The sequence below is a fragment of the Rhopalosiphum maidis genome, chromosome 2 (genome assembly GCF_003676215.2).
Source record: "Rhopalosiphum maidis isolate BTI-1 chromosome 2, ASM367621v3, whole genome shotgun sequence".
Classification (NCBI taxonomy): domain Eukaryota; kingdom Metazoa; phylum Arthropoda; class Insecta; order Hemiptera; family Aphididae; genus Rhopalosiphum; species Rhopalosiphum maidis.
The window spans coordinates 28,308,105-28,333,365 of record NC_040878.1 but is presented as its reverse complement, the minus strand read 5'-3'; the positions used below and the strand labels follow the sequence as shown (position 1 = coordinate 28,333,365).

The following is a 25,261-nucleotide window of genomic DNA, read 5'->3' as shown; positions in this document are numbered from 1 at the left end:
ATCAGTTATCGGTAGTAAAAATATAAACAAAACTCGTCTTTAAATAATATCATTAGTTATTAAAGAAGTAGTAATAATAATAATTATTATAAGAAAAACTGTGTTTGGGAGGAGTTAATTACCCTCATATGGTACCTTCGGTAAATATGAAAATGATTATGGAACGAACGTGTTGTAAATAGGTGTTTCATAAAGTGCGCAATTTTTGAAATACGTGGGATTTTTTTTGTTTGAAGGTTGTCAACCCTGTTTTAATTATTTTTGTCATCTATTGTCACTTTGATCAGAATGCTATTCGTTTTTATTGAGCTTAATAATTGTCATGGAGCAATTCAGTAACCACTAACCACTAACCATCAGCGTATTTATTGCATTTTCAAAAATTGCGCACTTTATGAAACACTCTGTATTGTTAAATGTAAAACCATATGTTCATGTACGTTACGTATAATTTTAATAGGTACTTTTTGTTTACTATTACTTGTTATTAACTGGTACAGAAACTCATGATGCAAGGGCGAGTCTGCGCCCTAAGCATGGCCGAAGTCAAAACCTTACTTTTTCAGATAGTTATTAATCAATTGGTAACAAACTGTAAGTAAATACATAGGTATTCAAAATTTGTAAACCAAAATACTTTATTCGCCAAAATGATTTTTTTCTATTCACCGGAGTACCAGGTTGATAGACTTGTGTACGCAATATATTAATATATTATGTTTCTTATCGTAAACGCCATTCACATCCTATCGTGCACATGTATACAGTGCGGTATTATAATAGTTCTATATTATTTATAGTAAATTCGTCTTTCGAATACTGCGACTGGCGATGGTTAGCGATTACTTCCGTGGTATATGCATCCGACGCTGTGGCATATGATGAAAAGCATCGTAGTTGTAATGACAGGAATAGGAAATTTAGTAAAAGGTAAATCGAAAATAAAAACACTTGTTTAGACCAAATTTGTAGACTACAATTTTAATACAAGAATCGTGTAAAACATTGTGTGATACCGCAGTGGGTTTTTATTTTTTTATCTTATTATTCCGTCAAACGACAAATAAATACATTAGTACATAATATAGGAGCATACACGTAGGGGATGGTCGGGTGGCGGGAATGGAGGAGTTTTGTTGTAGGGTGTTGTGAGTGACAATGTATATATACGAACCGACGTGTAATATTATTGTGACTGGACTCGACGAGACCTCCGGGGTAAAAAAAAAATAATACACGGCGGCGGTTGACGTAGGTACCTACTTACACTATAACAACATCGTGGAAAAACAATAATCACAATAATAATACATTATAATATTACGAGTATATAGGTTATCTACGCACATACACAATTCGTACGTTATCGTAGGCGGTGATTATAATTAACATATTATATTATTTCGAATAGGAAAAAAAATACAAATGAAAAAAAAAAACAATTCCAAAAATCGATATTGCGTTTGTCCTTATATTGCGATATACAAAACAGGCTAAAAAAAATAGTTAGACAGAAATCAAAAACGTAACATGATAATAATATGTCCGTCGGACGATGTCAACGCCACCGTGCAGACCGGGAGTCAGATAATATTACACTTCATTACAATTTACAATAATATATGTTATAAAATGACTGTTTTTTGTGATTGTATACTTTGGGTAGGTTTTGAGGGGAGGGGGTGAGAACGTGACTGTTACATGTATGCGTACGGGGCCGGGTTGTATACGGTATTATGACAAACTATAAATAAAAACAAAAAATAATATTCAAATAAAAAAAGAGAAACAAAAACACCAACAATGCACACGTTTAGTATAACTCTAATAGTAAAATGATACATTCATATAATTGTTTGCCTTAGACGTTTAATAATAATAATAATAATAATAATAATAATAAAATAATACTACTAAAATAGTCGTAATTAATCAAATGTTAATCGTTATTATTTTTGTTTTTTTTTTTGTATAATTTTATTTTTTTTTTAATTTTAAATATATATTTTTATATATATTTATAGAAAAAAAGCATTAGTATTAATTTTATACTTTTCTTAAAACTTTTTTTTGTTTTTATGTTATAATTATATAATAATAATAATAATTATTATAATGTATAATATATAATATATAATCATTATCATTTAATTAAATTTATTCATTATATATTAATAATAATATTTTTTATATAATAAAACAGGAACCTTAGTACATATGTCAGCTAAATATAGGAACCTTGAATGCTGGGAGTGGATATCGGTTGTCGCGGAGGGCGCGACAATAGATATCGCTGTTTAAGTTTTTTTTTTTTGCTTTTCGTAGTTTTTCTCGTTTTACCGTTTTCATCTTGTCGCGCGCTCGCGCCCACGAGGGGAGGTTCGGTGTGACGAATTGAACGGCGAATATTCGCGATAGTGCCCAACGTGCGGGCGGATGGCGTATGTGTCGTGTGTGCGTGGGGCGGTGCGCGCGCGCCTAAAACGTTTTCCGGGGACGGGGTGCGCCGTCTCGTCCGCCGTCGCTGGCCGTGTTGCAGCCGCGCCAACTACTGGCTCCTCCGTGCGTGGAGAGTATGTGCGCGGCGGCCGCAGCGTCGGCGGCAGTGGACGGCGCCGTCAAGTCTCGCTCCCAGCGACGAAGACTTCACCGGCCTACCGGTTGCTGATCGGGGGAATGGACGGTGCGGGTAAGGGGGGGAAGAAGGAGGTCGATTAAAGGACGGAGACGGGTTCTTTCTCTGTGGAGTGGTGGGGGGTAAGGGGTAGAGGTGGGGCGGGTGAGAAGTGGAAATGCGTGTCTCGGAGCAATGGGACGAATGTGTTTTTCGTGTTTTGACTCGATTAGTGGAAACCTATATAATAAGTATATTATTATTATAGGTGCATTCTATGTACGCGTATCCCGCCGGAACACTTTCAACTCAAGACTTACGGAGGTCGATTGAAATAATGATATCGTGTAGTTATGAGGACTGGAAGTGTCCAGGTAATTGGTTCCAACAAATGGTTGTATAATACGCAGTTAGTTGATTATTACGAGATAATAAATAAACCATGTATTAATATCGAATATATCTAGGAAATATATAGGCGAATATAATTTTTCGTTTTTGTAGTTCCGGCGAGTACACTCGTGACTATCGGGCGCGATGGGTTAGGGAGGAGGGGAGAATAATGCAGGAGACGATTGGGTACATATGGGGGCCATCGGGGGGCAACGGGGATCGCGGGCCCTTTGGTGCCAACAATTCAAAGGACACTCGGTCCACGCCCCCCGAAAATTTTTAAAAATAGTGTATACATTTTATTACGTATACGAAAAAAAAAAATTTATAAAAGTATATCGGTCTGTCGAAAAGAAATCGGTTAAAGTAATTCAAACCGTTGAGGGAGTATAATGTCGTAACGTTATAATTTTTTTCCGTTCCGAAGAAACACAAGAATGCCGAAACAAGTGAATAAAGAAAACAATATTAGATCAGGGAGCATATTATAAAATAAGTTTGTTAGTATGTAGTTCATTTTTTCTCTTTTTACACATCTAGAAACACTGCCTTAACATACTATAATATTATTTTATTTTGTCTTCAAACATTAATGATATATTATATATAATTATAATGAGTTTATTCAATTAAAATAGGGCATATATTTAAATATATTTATATATTTATATAATATTTATCGATTGCTAATTCATTAAATTAATTAAAATTATTACAGCACAATTATAGCGAGGTGTTTGTTACTTGACTTAATATCAATAATAATTTTGAATACAATAAATATTCATTAAATAAAATTACCTACCTAAAACGTATAATAATAATAATAATAATAATTGTAGAAATGCATTACAATACTTAAAACCTAATGATGATTTTTCGGTTTAATCTTTCCGTACTCTCTTTTCATATTTACACAAACCTATATATATATTATATATATATATACGTATTTATATATACTCTAAACATATGCTAAGAAATACTAAGCGACCGTAAATGATTGCGCTAAATTTTACATCGTTTCATAATAACTCGTGCAATCGAGTTTAGTACGTTTTCGTTTTATATAATTATACCATATTTTCATTAGTAGTTTCCAAAAAACCGCACGTATCTTTTTAAACAGCGTCAATAAAAAAAAAAAATAAGAAAAAAACCTATATAATACTATTAAATAGTATAATAATAGTAATAATATAATAATAATAAATAAATAAATAAACAAACAAACAAACAAACAAACAAGTAGCGTAAAGGAACTTTCAGTTATCGTATTTTTTTGTTTTTTTTATACACACATAAATAATTAATTCTTTTCGTATCGTTAGTGATTTTCTTTAATACGAGGAACTACGTACCTTTTTTGAGATGAAAACAAAAATAGTGAGGAAACGAAAGACCGTAGAAATTGTTTACTTAATACACAACTTTTAAGACGGGACGCGCAAAAAAGGGGAGAGGTGTGATACTGTTTTTTTTTTTCGTAATTATATTTCATCAATAATTGTTTATCCGACGAGAATAAAGACGCGCAGCGTATACGGATAACACTGTATTATTATATCATACGAGTGCAAGAAAATCGCAATAACTAAAAAAAAAAAATGAAGAAAGTCCTCTCCCCAGGAACATGAGTGTGTCGAAAAGGAACTTTGGGTAAGTTTTACACAATAATATATAAATAAATAAATAAATAATAGTAATAATAATAATAATAATAATAATAATAATATACATACACACATTACATACGTTTTACATAACATATTTTGTCGTAGTCATCGTCAGCGGCGGCAGTGACGGCGAAACCGAAGAAGTCTGCGGCTCGCGTGCTGACGGCGAACAAATGATGATGGATGGTGGTCGGATTCGTAGATCGGTCGGAGTTATTGGCCACTACTTGGCACGGCTGGCGCGACGTTGCACGCGGCCGGCGGCGCTGTGAACTTGTGCATCTTGGCGGTGGCCGCGGCGGCTGCTGCTGCGGCTGCGGCGGCGGCGGTACCGGACGACTTCTTGTCGGCGGACGGCGCGCAAAACAGATTGGCGTTCGAGTCGCTGTTGAGGTCGCGCGGCGACGGACTGCGGCCGACCGCCTTGGCTGCGGCCAGTGCCGTGATCTGGTTCACCACATCCTCCATCTCGTCCGAGAGGTTGGGCGACGGTTGGAGCTGCTGCATGTGCAGTTGCTGTTGCTGGTGTTGCTGCTGCTGTTGTTGCTGCTGTTGGTGTTGCTGCTGAAGGTGATGGTGGTGGTGGTGGTGGTGTTGCTGCTGCTGCTGTTGCTGTTGCTGCAGATGTTGGTGGCGGCCGACCGAAGAGGTGGCGGTGCCGTAATGACCGCCGCGGTGGGCCGTCTCGATATGTGCGCGCAGAGCGTGCACAGTGCCGTACGTGTTGGTCTCGCCATTGGCCCCGATGCCGCAGGACCGGCATCCGTACGCGGGATGGGCCAGGGCCACGGATCCGGTGGTGCGGCAGTCGCGTTGCTGGTGCGCGGCTAGGCCCCCGTTATCCGGGAACGCCAACTGGCACTTAGCGCACGCATGCCCAACCGTCCGGCCGCCGTCGATGGCGTAACCCTCGGCCGGCAGTTCGGAGGCCGGCACGGTGGCCGCCACTTCGACCACGGCTGTCTGGTCGGGACGCACCGTCCTGCACCGGTCGGCGATGGCCTGGATCACCGACTGGTCGAGTTGGAGCATCCGCACCGGAGTTCCCGACTGGCCGGTCTGTTGTTGCTGTTGCTGATGTTCTTGGGAGCCAGCGGCTGGTGTCATGGTGCCCGTGGACGTGTTGTTGTTGTTAGCTGCGGCGGCTGCGGCTGCTGCTGCTGCGACAGCAGTCGTACGCATACCGTTGGTCGTGGCCGCCGTGGTGCTAGGAACGCCTCCGGCTGTAATCATATTCACGATATTAGAATTTCCAACAATCGTAGGTACTAGTTAAATATATATAATATAATATAATATATTTATATGTAAACGTATCGCTATTTTATAATACGATGGATATACAAGGCTGGGCAATACACGAGTTTAAGAGTTAGTTTTATTCTAACGATTTGTCTATAGACTTTTGGATGTCCGGTTATTGTAACGTAAAATCGACAAATTAAATTTTCATTTTAAGAAATCTGGTCAATTTATTATACATTTAAAAATAGTTCAATTGATTTCGATTTTTCATCCGATTTGGAGAATTTTTTTTATTTTAGTGACGAAAACTACAACGAATTAGCTAATTCTATAGAATTACTGTATAAACATTTTATTATATATATATAGCTTTAAGTTTATATAAGGTAACGTTGTTCAATAATATAGTGATATGAAGTAACAATAAAGAAAGAACTTTTTTAACTAAATAAAAATATATTATTATTAATTATTTTTAAAGTGTGTACTAAGTTTTAACTAAGTTAGTAAATATTTTTTTAACTTAACTTTTTTCTTATTATTACATATTAATTTAAACTATAACTTAATTAAGAAAAATAAATCATCAATTTGCCCAACTTTGTGATTATATTAACATTGCTGTATTTAACCGGCTAAACTATTACGTCGTCTGTCTTTGTCATGTCAAAAAGTTGATCTCGGCGCAATCATGTCAGTGAATACTGTATATAAATTTAGTGAATCAGAATGCGATAAAAGACACATGACACGGCATACGACGTAGCTGTGTACCGGATTTGTGTAATTATCACCGTAGCAAATCAAAATAATATTATTATTGAAAAGTGGTATTTTCAACGGTAATCCGTGAAAAATGTATGTCATAAAATCGTAATTTTCATATGAATCATATAGGTGCTGTTGAAAACCGCATATAAATATATTATATTGATGGGTCACGGTCTTGTGATGACAATTATAGTGTGATACGGATATGATTTTCGGGACACACTGCATTACAATATGCCCTGTGGCCCGTATTCATATAGACATGTACGCTCTAGTTTTGAGTTTTGGTCAAGATATACGATACCTACGGCCAAATTTTACAGCAATGCGAAATTTGTACGACCCTCTATACATTATATACAAGTGTACGGCGTTTCGTGTATCATATTATATAGATACAGTAAATATGTTTAAATCGTATTCTTTTATATATTTTTTTTTTACATCCACATCGTATCGATGGATAGGTCAACCATATTGGCATTGGGCGCGTAAGTCATCGTGTGCAGGGCCGTTGAACGATCGTACCAATAATAATATAGTGTGTAATACGTTTAAATAATATTATTTGTGTAGGTATATTATATTAGGTAGGTGAATATTATAATACTCGTATATTATGTAGACGACGAGCCGACGTTCGGTCAATAATAATTTGTCGAACACCGTCTGTGGTGATTTTAAAAGACACACTTAAACGTTATCTGTCGTCGGAGAACGATGAAATAAAAAAAAAAACCGACAAAAAACCAGTTTAGTAGAGAAATAATAAAGGACCGAACGAGTCTGCCGCCGATAAAACGCGGGCCGTGTTAAAACACAACACGGTCGGATAATGGACGCGACGAGTGTGGCGTACACGGCGTATACCTGTAAGCGATAACAACTGTCTCTCCTCTACACACAATATTATGTACTTACTTATGACACACACACACACACACACACCCAACCACACTGTATTATCGTACTATTAATGCATATAATAATGTGTACCAACAGGCAACAGAGTATATATTATACCTATATGTATATATTACCCTCAATCACTGTATCACTCTTTTTCTCTCGGTCTCCGAGACATCTTTCCGGGCGGACGACCGACTGGCGGTCGTCGTTATCTATGCGGCTGCAGCGTTATAAAATCATATCATGTCATTGCGACTGGTAACGGTTATCTCGAGGACCAGTGAATACTACACCTTGTTCCGCGTGCAGAACTCGTGATCAAAATGATATTGCGGTACAATACTCAATACTCGAAATATTCGATATATTAATATTATGACGTAGTGTGATGTATTATACGATGCACAGTTAATCCAATGTTAAACTATGTCATAGTGTTATTATTTCCAAAAAAAAAATTTTAAAAAAAGAGACACACCGCTTGCGATGACCCGCAGCCTCAAAGCGCGCACCGACCCGCGACTGCCACCCGATCACCTCCCTAAATGTAACAACATATAAAACACACAAACACACAGTCACACATATAGATACACACGTATATTAAACAATTTATTGAGTGTACACTAGTTACATATTAATATCATTAAAGGTATATACCATAGAAAATGCATAATATATTCGAGGAGTATAATCGTCCGTCGAAAAACTATATTTATAATATCTATATAATAAAAATCGTTTTCATCGTTTCACGTCTGTTTCTATTTCGAATATTTCGATTCTTCTCGTATCACATTATAATTTTATTAATATTATTGTATTCGTTTCCCGCCATCAGGTATATGTGTACTTTATAATACAATATACTACAGCCTGTGCAGAGCGGTACCTACATGGCTACTGGCGTCCACGGCAATATAACGTTTTCGTTACATTTCAATTTCATTCGATAGTCCAAACGAATTAATCGTTTGCCCGATACGCATCGTACGCGTGTTATTTTATTTGACGAGTAATTCTCCCAAAGTATATATTTTTTACGCGCATGTTTTAATGACGTGATCGATTAACGACTGAGGAAAAAAATACAGACGAACGCGCGACAGGCGAGGCGAGGCGTAAAATTATTATTAGGGTGATCCGACTGTCAAACGGTGCGAGAACGACGGACAGAGTTGGTATACGAGCCACGCGACGTCACACGATGTTATAATTTAGTTCTATATTATAATCATACTTTTACGTAGATCATTGTCACGAGGTCCTATGTAAGTGTTTTTTTTTTTTCGAATTTTCTGTCGTACACAACGTGTTTATTATATGATAGTAATTTTATTACGCGCTAATAATTAATATACTCGTTTTTCCATCAATGCGTCCGAACGGCCGGAATATCATTAAATTAGTTTCTACAAGAGTCTGTACAAATTTGACGCACAAACAAAACTCCACTGCTCAATTGTTTTTCGAATCGCGATTTTTCAATAATATGTGGCAGAGGTGAACTCCCATATAGAAGACGCTGAAACGTACGATCATATCGATTGTAAAATGTGTTTTTGTGTTGTGCGTTTGTCTAAAAGGGCGAATCTCAAATTTTGGCGAAATCGTGTTGAAAATCTATAGTTAAACTTATTATCTTTTACACCTAGATACATTTTGATTCACTTTTTTACATACATATAAATTGTTTAATCAATAGTAAAACCATAATATATTATTATGTAAAAGTTAAATTTGATATATTTTAAAATAAAACGTCCACGAAAATTTAAATTTAAAATACACTAGAAAAGTCTTAACTACTAAAAGCTAAATAAGAAGTGAGATCGGCACTTTTAAACCCAACCACAAATGATTTACATTATAATTTGATGCATTTCATTGGATTTCTATTATTTTTTTTACTGAAATTTTAGTTTGGGCCACGTGTCGTCACAACATATTACGATCGCGGTAACAATTTTTTACTCCCACTCCTGTCACGACCAACATATTATAATACACGTATAGTGCGTATAGCGTATGATATACTGTTGACCGGTCACTCGATTTCGATTGTCTTTACGGTTTTTTTTTGTCGTCGTCTGCGAAGGACGTCCAGACACGACACACGCACAAACACCGCAGACACAATATATATAGGTACGCGCGAAGTTTTTTCAGTAAACATATCGCACCGACTGGCACACGGGCGCTCAGCGGAATATTCATTGTTGTGGCGGCACATGATCGGAGTGTAATATCATTCACCGCGGTTGGATTTGCAATAATAATTAGCGGCGGGGAAATTGTCTTCTAATAATTTATATTATATACAAGCACGTAGTACCTATAGAGTCCCACATAAAATAATATTTTTGTGTGTGTGTGTGTGTGTGTGTTGTATATAATATGTATAATATATATTATATTAACTGCGCCGATGTGTAATCGGAGTAATAAACTAATAATATACGTCCGGGAGGGTGGTGATGTGGGGAGAAGGGGAGGCAAAAACTCATTCCGAAAACGAATAAGTCCTTGCCGGCGGATTATATTATTACAACGACAAAGATATTATATTATATATACGTATTATGCTAATGAGACGGATCGACACACACACATATACATAATATTATGTTATAGGTTGTATATGCGTACGATTTTTTTTCTGTTATAAAATAATGTAATACGTTTATATGTATGTCTATGTGTGTGTGTATATACAAACGTCGCGACACCGCCGTCGGATGGCCTTTTTTATTATTATTATTATTATTATTAATGGCTTCCAGTTTTTAATTTCCAAGAAAGTAATGTGAGTGAGTGAGCTCGATGAGCACGAGTTCCTTAACGAACGCCGCCGAGTCGCATATATTGTATTATATTATACGTGTATACCTATAGGTACGGGCGGCGGCGTCGGTGGATAAAATAAACGTATATAAAATGTGTCAAATGCAAATGAGCGTAATAATAATAACCACGTGAAAGAGTATAAAAATTATAATAAAAAAAATAAAAATACAAATAAATAATGGAAACTAATAATGAAATATGGTCGGACGAGAGGCCCACGTTCGGACCGCCACAGTATTATAATAATATTATATATATATTATATGATGTGTGTGTGTGTGTGTGTGTGTGTGTGTGTGTGTGTGTGTGTGTGTGTGTGTGGTGGACGAGATTGAGAATAAAAAGAAGAAGAATTAAACGCGGTGCGCATGCGATGTGCTCGCATATAATTTTAATAAGAAATCTGAACGCGAGCGTGTGTATGAATATACGGAAATCCCCCGGAGGTGTGGTTGTTAATTTTAACATCACTTTAATATGTAAATTAGTAACAGTTACTAATGAGCGACGGCCCCGTTGCGAGTAAATCTCCTTGTCTACCGCCACTATATTATACCTGCACTGACCACCGACCATATACCTGGCCCATACCGAACACCACCTCCACCACGTCCACCACCGCGGGACCTATCGTTCGATTATATACGCGTAGATACAAATATTATTAAAAAGTAGCCGCCGTCCAACCGGGAGGTATAATATTGTAGTGTGCGGTGTTGTGTTATAGTAGCATTGGTATAGTGGTGCACCACGTGACTCCTAGGAATCCCATTTGCATTTAAAATTGGTAAGACGTTGTTATAATCGTTATTAAAACACCATCGCCGACGTCACACACTCATAATTTTATATTTTATAATAATATCAACGAGTGCCGCACACAACGCTCCCATACGCGCCCGGGTCACGTACCGCACACGGATTTTACTACGGTATAATAATATACAATATATTATTTTTCTTTTTCATTATCGTCCAAACGAGATAAATGACATTAATCGTTCGACATTTTTGTACATAAAGGACAAAATATATATAATACGAGTCGGAGGTAGGTGCGGTCGTACGTTATATTATCTGTACCTACATTATTATATTGTACGTATGTGACATTTTTTCGTCAAGACGGCCATTGTGTGTTTGTACACAACACGTTGGGCACATAATATAAATATCCTAACGCCACCCACCTCACACTGTTTACGAAGATTTTCCGACATAACATCGCGTTTAGAAATGTCTCTTTTATTATTATTATATTATTATTATTATTGTGCAGAACAGTGTACTACCACAATATGCGTATGTATGTGTGTGCGTATATATAGGTACATTTGAAAAAAGGTGTAATATATTATTTTATTATACAAATAATAATAGTAAAATCGAGTGATATATTTTATTATTAAAACCCTGCCGAACGCTATTTGGGTTGCTCACAGTTTTTCGTCCCTAACAATGGACATTGTGCGTTACCACTCATACATACATACCGTGTGTGTACGTGTGACAGTACTCATTCTGTACACACACACAAGGTAACGATTATTTTCTACCTGTGGTCCAATAATAAATAATATGTATATAATACCGTTTTCGTCCACCACGCGTTAATGCGTTTATCTGGCACAATAGATGTGCATATAAGTTTAGTGTTAATATTTATAACTCCCCGATTTTGGACTGACACCAAAAGAGTATAACTCATCCCGAGCATTTAACAATTGAATCGAACAAGAACGTGACACTTTGTGGTCAAAAAAGAATCACTCCAACTAATCCGCATGTCTCGTCCATTCTAGTAGCCAGAAAGTGTCTCGCTTCTCACGTGAAAGAATAACTCTAAAAGTTATTTAAAAATCCTTATTTTTGGCAAACCCTTTCCACCCGTCCAAAATCTCACTTCATACTATATTGTCCTGTACGTCCCTACAGAACTGCGGGCGTATATGTTATTATTATATTTCTAACGCGAGCACACGCACGAAATAATCGGTTTCGTATTTTTTCTCCGACTCGAATAATGTGAACGAGCATACTGCTAGGATTTTCGACCGGGATTATGTTATACGCGTGAAATTTTTTTTTTTTTTTGGGGTCCTAAAACAAACAGGAAACGGACTTTTATCTGTGAGCTTCCCGTGCGTCCGCCGCCCCCACCATGGTACACAGTTGTTTGCGGTCGCACGCTCCCCCGGTGCAGTATGTGTAAACAGCGGGGGCGGTGAGCGTTATCTCGCGGGCAGGACGGCCAACAAACAGGTATTCGGACACGGACACGCGGCGGCGGTGACCGCGGTGTTGTCGTACAGAAGTGTACACTGTAACCGAAGCGGGGGGAGGACTAGAAATCGCCCAAAGGGTCGATCGTCCTTTCTGTGTTATTTTTTCCTATACAATAATAATGTCGTACGTTATCCTTCCACTCCCGAAACGCGTCTCGTTTACACTGCCCCAGGCACGTGCTACGTTTTGTTTTCTCGCGCGTCTTATACACATCATACTTGTATATGCGCGTATTATGTTATATAGTTTTTTGTCGAGCAACTATGCTTTCCACCGGTGATGCAGTGTCGTAAATCGTCATCGAAATCACGTCGTTTCGAGTCCTTGGACCGTCATCGGCGCCGAACGATTTACAATCGGTGTGTATTATTATTGTGCCTAAATATTGTACGACGTGTAAAACACTGGCGCGCATATATAGGCATGCCGCCACCCATATACGGTGACCTTATTTTTACAGCTCTCTCTGCACTTGTCAAATTTCAACCCTTTTCATCCGTTAATGCGCGCATCGTATACATATATATATATATGTATACTGCATTCGCTCAGAACAAAACACCCATACCGCAGCTTCCATGGCACAATATATGTATAATAAAATATAATATATAAATATATATTTGTTATGCGTGCAGCGTGATTTGTACAACATAATAAACTATATTTTTTTTTGTTCCAGGCCTAATGTATTTATACACCCGACCCTAATTATTTTATTACGCGGCGTGGAATTTTGTTTTTCTTTCATCCGGCGCACAATAGGTCCGAAGAAAAAAATTGTCCTGTCTTATATAATATAATATAACATAATATATGTATATTATGCGCTCATCGGATGACGGCGGAAGGGGTTCGCCGATACCGTAATTATTGTGACATCTGTATTTATTTCGGGCGCGCGCGCGCTCGCGGGAGAAAATGTGAGAAAAAAATTGTTATTCAAATTATATTGTCGTACATATATTATATAATGACATTGCTGAAGTTTGCCCCGCGGCGGGTGCGCGCGCGATATACACGGGGAAAAAAATGCACACATATAAAATAATATAAACATAATATTAGAATATGAATCGTGGTACATAATATACAGGTGGCTCACCGCTGCACACACACATTATAATATATGCATATAAATATTACATAATATTGTATATATATATATGTATAAATAGGTACGGATGGGTAACAATCAGCGCGTTAACCGAATATATTGCGCACGCGCGTATACAGTGCATATATATAACCCATGTGCATTATTCATACACGTATACATCAAATTATACATTTATATATACGCTCGCGTACGTGTGCATTATACTAAATTGGGATTAAGACACAAATTGTAATCGTTTACGATCCAAAACGTTGGCACACGCACACACACATTTTACACACAAACGATGTACCTACAATACTTTAACAGTGCATTGCGTTGGAAAAAGGATATAATATATTGTAATGTGCAGCATTGGTCCTATGTATAAATAGTTAGCCAACATATAGTTATATATTACACAGCACAATAATATAGAATATAGGTATAGTCTCTATGTATTTTAGGGCAAACCTAAATACGATCTGAAACAAATAAAGCACGCGTTTTGTTAATTTAAAACCAATGTATTGCTTGTATTCATCTATAGATCATAATTTTGTTTATCTAATCTGATTTTATACCATAAAGATTTAGAATTTTTAGTAAATGGCTTTTTTTTTTATTTATTCTGTAAACATTACAATGACTACAATGCCTATGCTTTCTGGTAATCCGATCATATAATGTAATATCATAGTGCTTAATTTTTGGATTTGTTTGGATGTAAATTTAGCTGCTTAAATGTTTCAGTAGGTATAAATATTTTTTTTAAATATACTACAATAGTCATAGACGATGTTTATATTTTTATATATATACATATAAATTTAATTCGACTATAAACCACGGTGACGTGGTCTTGTTGTCGGTGCACCTCCACCCCTCATTTCGTGCGAGGCTCTTTAGAATCGTACGTATAATAATATTCAAGTAGGAATAGTCATGCGATCCGAAAATGAAATTAATGGGCACGGTACACCGTACCTGAGTTTGCCAGGCAGACGAGCACCGTGCCCGCGATTATATTGTCGTCGTGTATTGTTTTTACCATTCTCGTAACCGTTTTTATTATCGTTTAGTATTTTCTATTTTTTTTTTTTTTTTTTAATACGTTTCTCGTCATATTCTTTTACGCACGATAACCACCGACAACCGATCAAAACATAATCGTTCCATCGCAGTATTCCACGATTCTATTTTCTCATTTATTAGTATTTCAATATACATCATGGGTATCTTTTTTCCTCGTTTTCAACGCTCGTCCGATACGAAGTGATAAAATTTTATACATTGGGCACCTGCTGACACGTATAGAAACCAATCGGAAAGGACGTTTAGCATCTATTAAACTCCCAACCTTTTTTTATCTGTATATATATATATAGGTACATTAGGTTTTCAGTTAGTTAAATATTATTTCTGCAATCGTGGTTAACAAACAGATGATGATAACATTATTTTTTATTAATCCTTTGAAAATGTTTATTTTAGTTTGGAAAAAAGTTTGAAAGTAATATTGTAATGCGGCATCTAGAATCATTCTGTATACTTTCTAGTTGTCTATACATATCGTAATATCGTGTAAATATAAATGTGCTTTTTCAGCAATATAAGAAATTAAAGGATTCTGTGTTCTATATATACGAAGTAATAAGTGGACAATTCCGGAAATTGTGTTTTTTTTCATTACCTTCCACCCGGCCTGTGAGTCGTTTACCCACAGCAGCCCGTGTTGTGTATAGTAGTTCCCTTCTTTTGTGTTACGTCGACGTCAAACAATTAGCGACGATTATCCTACGGAGAAGGCCGTGTATATAAATAACAAATATATTGTAGGTATGAGGGTTTTAATTGCGCGCACAAGTCTCGGGAGGAGGATATTAAGCAATTATCGAAAAGAATGAAAATAAGAATGAGAAAAAAAATACCGAAAAAAATGTAAGAAAGGGAGTCGTCGTAGCTGTTGTTGTAGTTGCTGCCAAGCCGTTGTATCGCAAGCCTTCATTAACTCAAAGAATTCGTGTATAATAAACCTGGCACGAGCTAAATAGGATCTTTTGTATACGTGTATTTTTTATACATATCATTATTATTATATTTAATTTCTCGTCCGTTTTTATATTAAATAATATACACGTTATTGCGTCTTTTCCCCCGTTTCGCCACTAAACCACACCGGAATATTTAATTAACCCGCGCCGCTTACCGCCTGTTGCTTGCTCGTGCCACTGCCGCCCGAGGGATCGTCCGGGCCGTTTAAGACCTGTCGCAGCCAGTAATTAGCACCCGAAAAGAGGGGAAGAAACTGGGTCAAGTTTTAATTGCCGTCTGGGCAAACGTCAGAGTTCGGGACGGTTTTTTTCTTCGACCGAAGTCACTAGCAAGTGGCCTTTGATAACGTATTTTCAACGGCTTATTGTGACGCGAAAAGATGTATATATTATATACAAACACGTTAAACGGCGTTCTATTATTAATTTTGCACAGCAGTCTAAACTCTGCAAAGAAACACGTCGGTTCCATACTCATACGCGTATAATAAACGACGAAATAATAATATTCGTATATTATCGTAATCGCGACAGTATTATTATAATAATACTGTATACGATTCATCATTATATGACCTATCGGGTTGAATATAATACACGGTTTTTTTTTTGTTCTGTTTGTTTCCTCCTTATTCTCCGGCATAAGGAACACCCAGATCTACCGTACAGTACCGTCGGTACCTACCTATATCTCACGGCGCGGACTCTGCGGCGAACGACGATCGCGAAGTTCGCGAGAGATCCTTTTGTAAACTTTGATTTCGGCCACCGTCGTCGGCACCCGGGGGCCGGGCGCCCCGCCGGCTTTCGTCGTGCGAAGTCATTAGCGTTCGATTGTTTGATTCGGAAACCCCGTTTACTATATATATTATTATGCACATTATATACACTTACTATTATTATATTTTATATATGTATACGCGTCGCGCTAATGATTCACACGGTGTGTAATTTTTCCTTTTCACCGTACTGCAATGTGGCGGCGGCGGCACCAACAGCAGCAGCAGCAACATCAACAGTAACAGTAATATAATAATAATCATTACGACAACCCAAATATTGATCGACCCCGGAAACGAGACGTCAATAATACCTCTAAAGGTATACGTCGTCGTGGCATTATGACGCCGGTTTTAGGTGCCCGTTCCTTCATATGCGTCATTATTATTACAGGTATATTATTTATAATATATATATATATATATATGTGTGTGTGTGTGTGTTGTTACTCGTATAAAGTTGAGAACGGGCTAACTGGGGAATCTACAGCAACAATGTATCGATTCGGACCAAAATCAATAGATCGGAAACCGTCAGCCGTTAAAAAACACCGTGCGAACGGGTCGATATTATAACAATAATTATTATGCAGCATAGGTCCGGATGACGAGAGAACAAAACGAGTGTAGGTTTCTATACATTATATTATATAGAAAAGATCATGTTATACGTGGATATAATTCGACAACGTTGTGTAAATAAAATAATAATAGTCAAAACCGTCGTGACATTTTCGGCGTGGAAAAATATACACGCAAGACTTCCTGGGGGCGGAAAAACAGAGAAGAAAAATCAAAAATACGAGCATTTAAATATAGTTATTGTTATTATAGTATAACAAAGTAATAATAATAGTAGTAACAGTAATAATAATAATTGTACGTGTGTAATAATAATAAACACGTCTTAGCGAAACTTTTATGGTGGCCGTACAAGCGGGGTGATGATGCTGTACAACGCGACGACGGGTTTTCGGTCGAGTGTGAATTTTTTTTTGTCATGTCTGCGCTGCACCAAACCCGATGAAATCGTAGTCATCAGTGGTTTTTTTGTTTTGTTTATTCTGTCGGCCAAAAATCGTTTACAAAGGACTCTGCGGCGAGGAGAACAATGCGCGAATATTAAAAATCGACAACGAAACGAATGAAGAAAAAAACTTGCATTTCTCAAACCGGACGATAATTAGTCGTTTTGGATGCGAATCATGTTAAGCCCGACACATCCGGGCGGCGGTTACCCAAACTGGTCGGCGGCGGTTCATTTGAGTAAGATTTTTTTTTTAACATTATTTTTTAGCGCGTATATTATATCGTATACTCACGCGCGCCGTACGTGTGTGTTTTATACCTAAGCTACAACGTCGGCGGCGGTATTCGCCATTAACACCCGATACCATCTTCAACACACCAACGCCGTTACTCCAACTATGTACACTGTATAATATACGTATGTATTATGTACGATCGGGTTTTTTTCCAAACCACCGAAAAAACAAACACAATTACAGCAGGTTGCGCTACCACGTATACCTAAGTACCTATTTGAAACGTTCCTCCTCCATATAGTCCAAGGGAAAGACGTACATAAAACTATTAACGTTTCGCTGATGATCGACCCGTCTGCGAAGGTAATTCGTCGTAGCATATAGACGTGTATGGGCAGAACGTACATGTATACCTATCCGAATAGATAATGTATATACATGATACATTATACGGTTATAGGAACTACTAATAACGACGATATGATATTTACTAATAGTATAATATAAAATATATTTATTATCATGTTGCAGAAATGCACTCACTACGATCAAAATTGGATGCGTTTCGTTTGTTAGGGTTTCCGAATCGTGTTCGATATATTATTTTACGGTGAGAATGTGGAATCGTTTGGCCCGCGTGATCATAATATATGTTATATTACATTATATTGCACAGTAGATATATTATCTATACCGACTATACCTAATATTATACGACGCGGACTAACTTCAAAATTCAAGCAACGATAACATTGATTTTCTCTAACGCACTAGCTAACACCTGCAGCTTCTGCGTACACATATAAGTTATGTAAATGAGGCGTATAATATTATAAACGGTAAGTTAGGAACAGACGGCGGAAATAACGTTTAATTAACGCGTTAATTTTTGCTACTTTACAACGAGGTGTTGAAACGATAAGCGAGGTGGATATTTGGTAAAGAAAATCGTAAAAATGGGATATAATATATATATATAGGTATTATTACGTGTATATATAACGGTCACGCAGGAGAGGGTGGGGAAACGCGTAAAGCCGGCTGTTTGCTCGTGAGCGTCTCATCGCGCCCACGCCCCGTTGTGTTTTATGAATAAAACTCGTCGAGTGATTTTTTTTTTATAATTTAAATTTAAAGCGCGCGTTTCATAGAGACAAAAAAAATACACTAAAAATGACTGGCACATCATCGCCGTCCTCATGCATATACACATATATGCGCGCGAGCGCGAGCGTAATCCGTTCGTCGTCGACCCGAACACCTGCCCGAATAATTATTTTTAATAAAAGAAAGGTAAAAAAAAAAAAGATGAGAGACAACGGCAGCAGCAGCAGCAGCAATAACAACAGCAGACGCGTCGCATACCCTCCGATCACTAAACTATACAGTGAGTATACACATAGATATACTCGGGTGAACGCGTACTTCTGTATAATATATACACACGGACAATAATAATAAAACGAGGTATTACAAAAAAAAAAAAAAAAAAAAAATGAAGAAAAACTTCCTACGCGCTCATAACAACGCTCACGGAATACTAATTGGGATAATATTATTATTATTGATGTATAAAAACAGCGTAATATATGCGCAGACGACGACTCGGAGCCACGCCGACTGCTAAGGGGAGGAGGGCGCATTATTATTATATTATTATTATAATATTGACCTACAGCAGTATGCGGCGATGGTGCCATATAATACTGAGAGGTCTGATGTTTAAATGGCCTGCGTGTTAATTTTCTCATTAAGTTTTCACGTTTTTCAGAAATATTTGTTTTTCTACGATTTGAACTTTGCAGTGGGACATTGGACACTATATTTTTACTATTTTTTATACTGGTGAAATACTACAGAACCTAAGCGGTTACCATTTCATGCTGGTCATTGACAATTCAAAACTATAAACGTTTTTTTATATTATAAAAACAGATTTTTCTCAATAGCTTACATATTATTTTCATTATATTTTGTACATAATATTTAGTTTCAGATCATAAAATAAAATAAGATACCATTGTAAAAACTACAAAAATCACAATCGTAAAAATTGTGTAATATAATTACATATAATTATATGTACTTCAACTTAGTAAAACCAAAAATCAGCTAAGAACCCGAAGAAATGTAGTCAATTGAAAGGATTGTATATTAAAATCCGGGGAAGCGGTATACCCGTATAGGGTTTCTTGTTTGCGAAACGTGACTAGACGCGTCAAGCAATAATTATTAGCGCGGCGTTAAGACGAAAGCCTCCTGCAGAGAGCGAATAAAAAGCAGTACGAGCTGCGCAACGATAAGAATATGCGAAATGCATTATTCCGGTTACATCGGCTCGTTTGTCAACAACTTCAACGGGTATGCGCTTTTTTTTTTAATAATAATAATACACGCGGTATTATAATTTTTATTATTATTATTATTATTATTAAGCGTGGTATATGTATATAGTATTAAGTATTGCTCTGGTTTGGAATATTATACTTTCACCAGAACGACATAATTAAAATTCGTCTGCGCGCCCTTTTGCGGCTCTGATGCAACGACGCAACAACCCTCCGCCGGAGATTTCCTTTCCCCAGCTCAGCCGCTCCCCGCCGGTTGCTTCTTATTATTATACCAGGCCCGATGATTCATTTAGGATTCGATTCGCGCGCACGACTTTCATGCTAATGCCACCGCCACCGCCACCATCACCTCCGACGGATTGTGTACATATTATATTTACGTACGGAAAAAAAATTAAGAAAAGACCCTTTGCGGTTTATTTTATTTTTACTTCTTTACAGTTTGTTAAGTTCATGTCTTGTTTGCGCACCACGCACACACACTGCTACTGCCACGGAGGAGTGAAAAAAATAAGGGCTCCTTAATTAAAAAAAAAAAAAAGGCAAAGGAAGGTGGGCGTGAAAGGCAACGGTTATTAAAAAAAAAAATATATCCCCCTTGTGACGGCGTGTGGAACGAAAACGAAATGATCTGATTTATATATATATTTTTTATAATATTCTCCTTGTTCTCGCGCGCCGTTGCAGCCGCTCTCTTATTATTATTATTAAATATACGCATTCTGCCTTATATCTACGACACACACCCACCACCGGTAACTACTCAAACAAGTCGAAATACACTAACGAATAACCACTATATTTATAAGCAAAACGTCCCTTATTATTATCGTCAAATTCGCTTTTTTCGTCTTGCCACTCGTTTACGCATACTATACACTGATATTATTAGTGCCTACGCGCCAGTTCAAAATCGGTACCGCCGTAAAATAAAACCTTGATTTGCTGATTACTATATTTAAATGTTTTTCACAATAGGTATATGTATTTTAATTATACATAAAATTCCGACATTTTTGCTCGACGAGGTATTTTTATTTAAAAATGGCTACATTTTATAGTTCTAGAGATTTCACCACGATGATGAGCAATGACTAATACGGATTTTTCCTTACCAACTCGCGTAGCTGCAGATATAATAATAAGTGTGTTGTTGTTATCAGTTTATAGGTACATGCGATAATATATTATTTTATTAATATATTATTATACGCGTATACCGGATTAGACATGCAATAACAATGTAATCGGATTAATTAATTACGGGGGTTCCGATGAGTTACATCATCGGTTTTAATTATTCGGGCAAAGCCAATTTACGCCTTAGGAAGCCTTAGGCGATAACGGTTTAGTATTGCTCATACTGGATCTATCTATATATACCTGTATTATAGTTTAATGTTATAGGTTATACCTACATGACTTTGTGGAAAGGTCACAGCGGTCGGATTGGAAAAAAAAGAAAACAAACATCCGGTAAAATGAAAAACATCGAAAATGCAAAAAATAATTTTGTACGATGACGATATAGTTGTATGATATATTATAAAACCTTGCGGATATAAGTGACAAGTATATATAAAATCTAAATACACTTAGATAGGAGTCTCGGCCGCCGCCGCCAGCGCCGTACTGATTCCCTATAAATCACGAGGTCGCGACGGTTGTTTTACAAAATCGCCTCTTGTTCCGCCGCCCGCGAGCGTGTGTGTGTGTATGTATGAGTGTGTTTAATTTGTATTCTGTACCGCAGAGCAGAACCGGTCTTGGCGAGCCAAACTCGAGAGTGGAAGAACAAAAAATTTTCTTTAAAAAAATCATACGCAGGACCTCCTATATATAGAGGAATAATAATAATAAGGAACACATTAATTGTATATATATATAATATACGATCGCGAGCTTGTGTGTGTGTGTGTATGGATACGCACGTCTAATATACATATTATTATATACGTCTAAGAATATTAAAAAACGTACACGTCGCACAAACACACACACGACTTATACGTATTATATTATATCTACACATAATGGCCGACGCGCGTACGAGGTGATATTACATTTCAAAATATTGTGTACTGCAGTCGTATAGGTTGTATGATTGTGGTGCGTGTAGACTATAGAGAGATGTGGTATATACGCGTCGTATATTATGTTAGTCCAGGAAGAACGTGGCGATAATTTTTGGGGGAAAAAAAAATTAAACAGGAAACGGCAGTAATAATATTGTCGATACTCCGTACTATACAATATATTATATTATTGTATTATGGTGGCTATAACAATATTTTATATAATAACATGGTGCAGTAAACCGCATCGCGTCGAGTTTGACTACGATATTTAAAATTGTAAAATGCTATACGATCGATGCGGGCTCGGTTACATGCGCGGTGCACTGTGTACATTATTGGTAGGTAGTTATTACACTTTACGACCAAACACTTGAAAACCCAGTGACATGGGGTGGTAGGATTTATCGTCATCGCGAGCAGAGTATCTGCAATACAGTTGACGAACAAATAATTTGGGTGATCTTAAAAAAATTCTAATTTGATTGCGTTTTTAAAAGTCTGTACAATTATTTTCCCAATAGCTTTGTGACCGAGACATCCAAAACGCAGTGCAACATACGAGATTAAAAAATCGAAACTTCTTCCAATAATCATAAAAATATAAACACAAATTCTGATTAGCGCATCTGTACTATATTCATAGAGCGTATTTTTCTATTCCGATTGTCGTTAATAAGACATAATGATGTGACAATAACACGATATAATGGTCGTCGCCTGGCGGATTACAATAGCTCCACAACGAACAGAAGACTGTACGTAATAGGTATATAATATAATACCATTCAAAGGTTTCCCACTTAATAAATCACTGTTCTCTCACCCAGTCACACTAATTCTGCCTCTATCGCTCTCTCGCGCGCTCATTCTCTCTCTATTTTTCTCCTTCAATCTAAGCCCGTATATACAAATAACGTGCAATAAGAATAATAAAAATAATGTGTATCTATATCTGTATATGTTACAGTCGGAAGTATGCGGTCGACTAATCACGCACGGTAATCCAGTTATTATGAAATATACAGAGGTTTCAGTTCCACCACACACACTTACACCCTGTAACCGATTACACATTACCATGTCGAAACGTGAAACTCAACTTTTCCCATATCATTATCTGACCGACGAGTGTTCGTATAAAACATTATAATTACGGTAAAACGACATTATTAATATAAAATTATGATTACGTCGTCTGTCTGATGTGACGATATTGTACAGATCTGAGTGCATTATATTGAGCGTATCCTAAACTATCGTAAATACTAGCTTGTGTTATATACGTAATACGCATATATATATATATATATATTATCGTTGGCGAAAGGATTCTCGCGTATAAATCGTCGGAGGGATAGAAACGCGACACGTCTATAAATCCTGTAAATTCGTCCTCGTCGAAATATTGCATGTTATTTAATATTTATACGCTCTTCCGAGTCGAGCGCTTTCGAAAATAATATTTTAATATCTCGGCCCGCGCCACGCCGGGGTGGTGACAAGCTGAGCCGTAGTCTCAGATGTTCGCCGATACAGGCCCCGTTTTATTGATTGGTTTGCGAGCGCAAGAGGCGGTGGAGGCGACGATGGTGTTTACATCACTGGGGATCGGCTTTTGGCCAGAAAAATAATAATTCGTTTTATACATTTTTTTTTATCCCTCGGGCGAGTGTCTCCGTCATTCTTTAGGTCTCTTCGCGCGAAAAAGAACGAGAAAAAAATGAGGAAAAAAAATAATCAAACTTGTCCCTTTTATCGGGAGCGAAAAAATCGCCCTTCTCGTCGCGCACTTATATATAGTATATACGGATCATACACCCCGTGCGGAGAGGTTTTCTCGATAGGCAAATAGAGGAAACATACACACCGGCTCTTTCGTGGGTATAATATTACACAATATAAATATTATTATTATTAAGTTTTTTATGTGTGCGATATTCTTTAAAAGGTACCACAGACCACGGCTACTACTAGCCGCACCATGTTTTTGACGTATATAAAAAAACTAAACTAAAAACTGTAAACTCGTCGACGTCTGAATTACAAGCAAAACAAAAACGATATACGGAACTAAAATATAAAACTCATTAACCACTTTGCAAGATTACGATATCGGACGATGAACGCGGTTGCTGCACAAAAGCGAGTAATAAAATCTTCACAGCAGACGCACTCTCGGAGCGATTTTACGACGGGAAAAACACATAAAATCCAAAACCATCGACGTTGGACGGCGGTGCGTTGTGACTTGTAGATAGCCCCGCGTACCATATAGTTTATATAATATAATATTATATTATATTGTAATATTGTTTAACAATATTAATGGACGACGACGACGGAAATAATTATATTTTAATCTTGGTGGTTATCATCGCAGATATTGTCGAATTTCTGATTGGCTGGAGCCTTTTTGGCCGTCGCGGAGCGTACAGTATTATTTTATTATATCGATGATATTTTTTTTTTTAACGCGGCGATAAAAATCGATTCGCCACGACCGTGCACAGCTCTCTCGACCGTCGCCATTTCGATGCGATATTATAATAACGATAATAACATTGTACGTAAGGTAATTATAATCGCGTTTAACGATTTCCGTTCGACATTTCTATGTTAAGCGATTCAATAATATTTTGCACGCATTCACAGTTCACACTATCAATGTCCGAAATGGAGTGATAGCAGATTGCAGCAGTACATCGCCTGCGTCGTATACTGCGAACGACTGCGAAATTCGAAGCGAACTTGCAACAACAAATCGCTCAGTCCTGTATTTACCAATAAGTAACGTCGGTTAAAACCTACCTACCGGTTTAACAGTTCGGATAATCTATCACAATAATATAACACATCGGGATACACTCATATAATATATATATATATATATATAT

The 25,261-nt window shown here is 37.1% G+C and overlaps 1 protein-coding gene across 4 annotated transcripts in view; it reads right to left on the bottom strand.

Moving 5' to 3' along the window:
- Positions 1-3,735: 3,735 nt before the first annotated feature.
- Positions 3,736-25,261, bottom strand: part of LOC113551996 (zinc finger homeobox protein 4) — a 103,054-nt gene continuing 81,528 nt past the window's right edge. For 3 of the 4 annotated variants that reach the window (XM_026954628.1, XM_026954629.1, XM_026954627.1), the window contains exon 5: positions 4,897-5,906. In XM_026954628.1, coding sequence (XP_026810429.1) covers positions 4,897-5,906 — 1,010 coding nt within the window. Of the gene's footprint in view, positions 5,907-25,261 lie in introns of all 4 variants that reach the window. The other variant, XM_026954630.1, reaches the window with a different exon arrangement.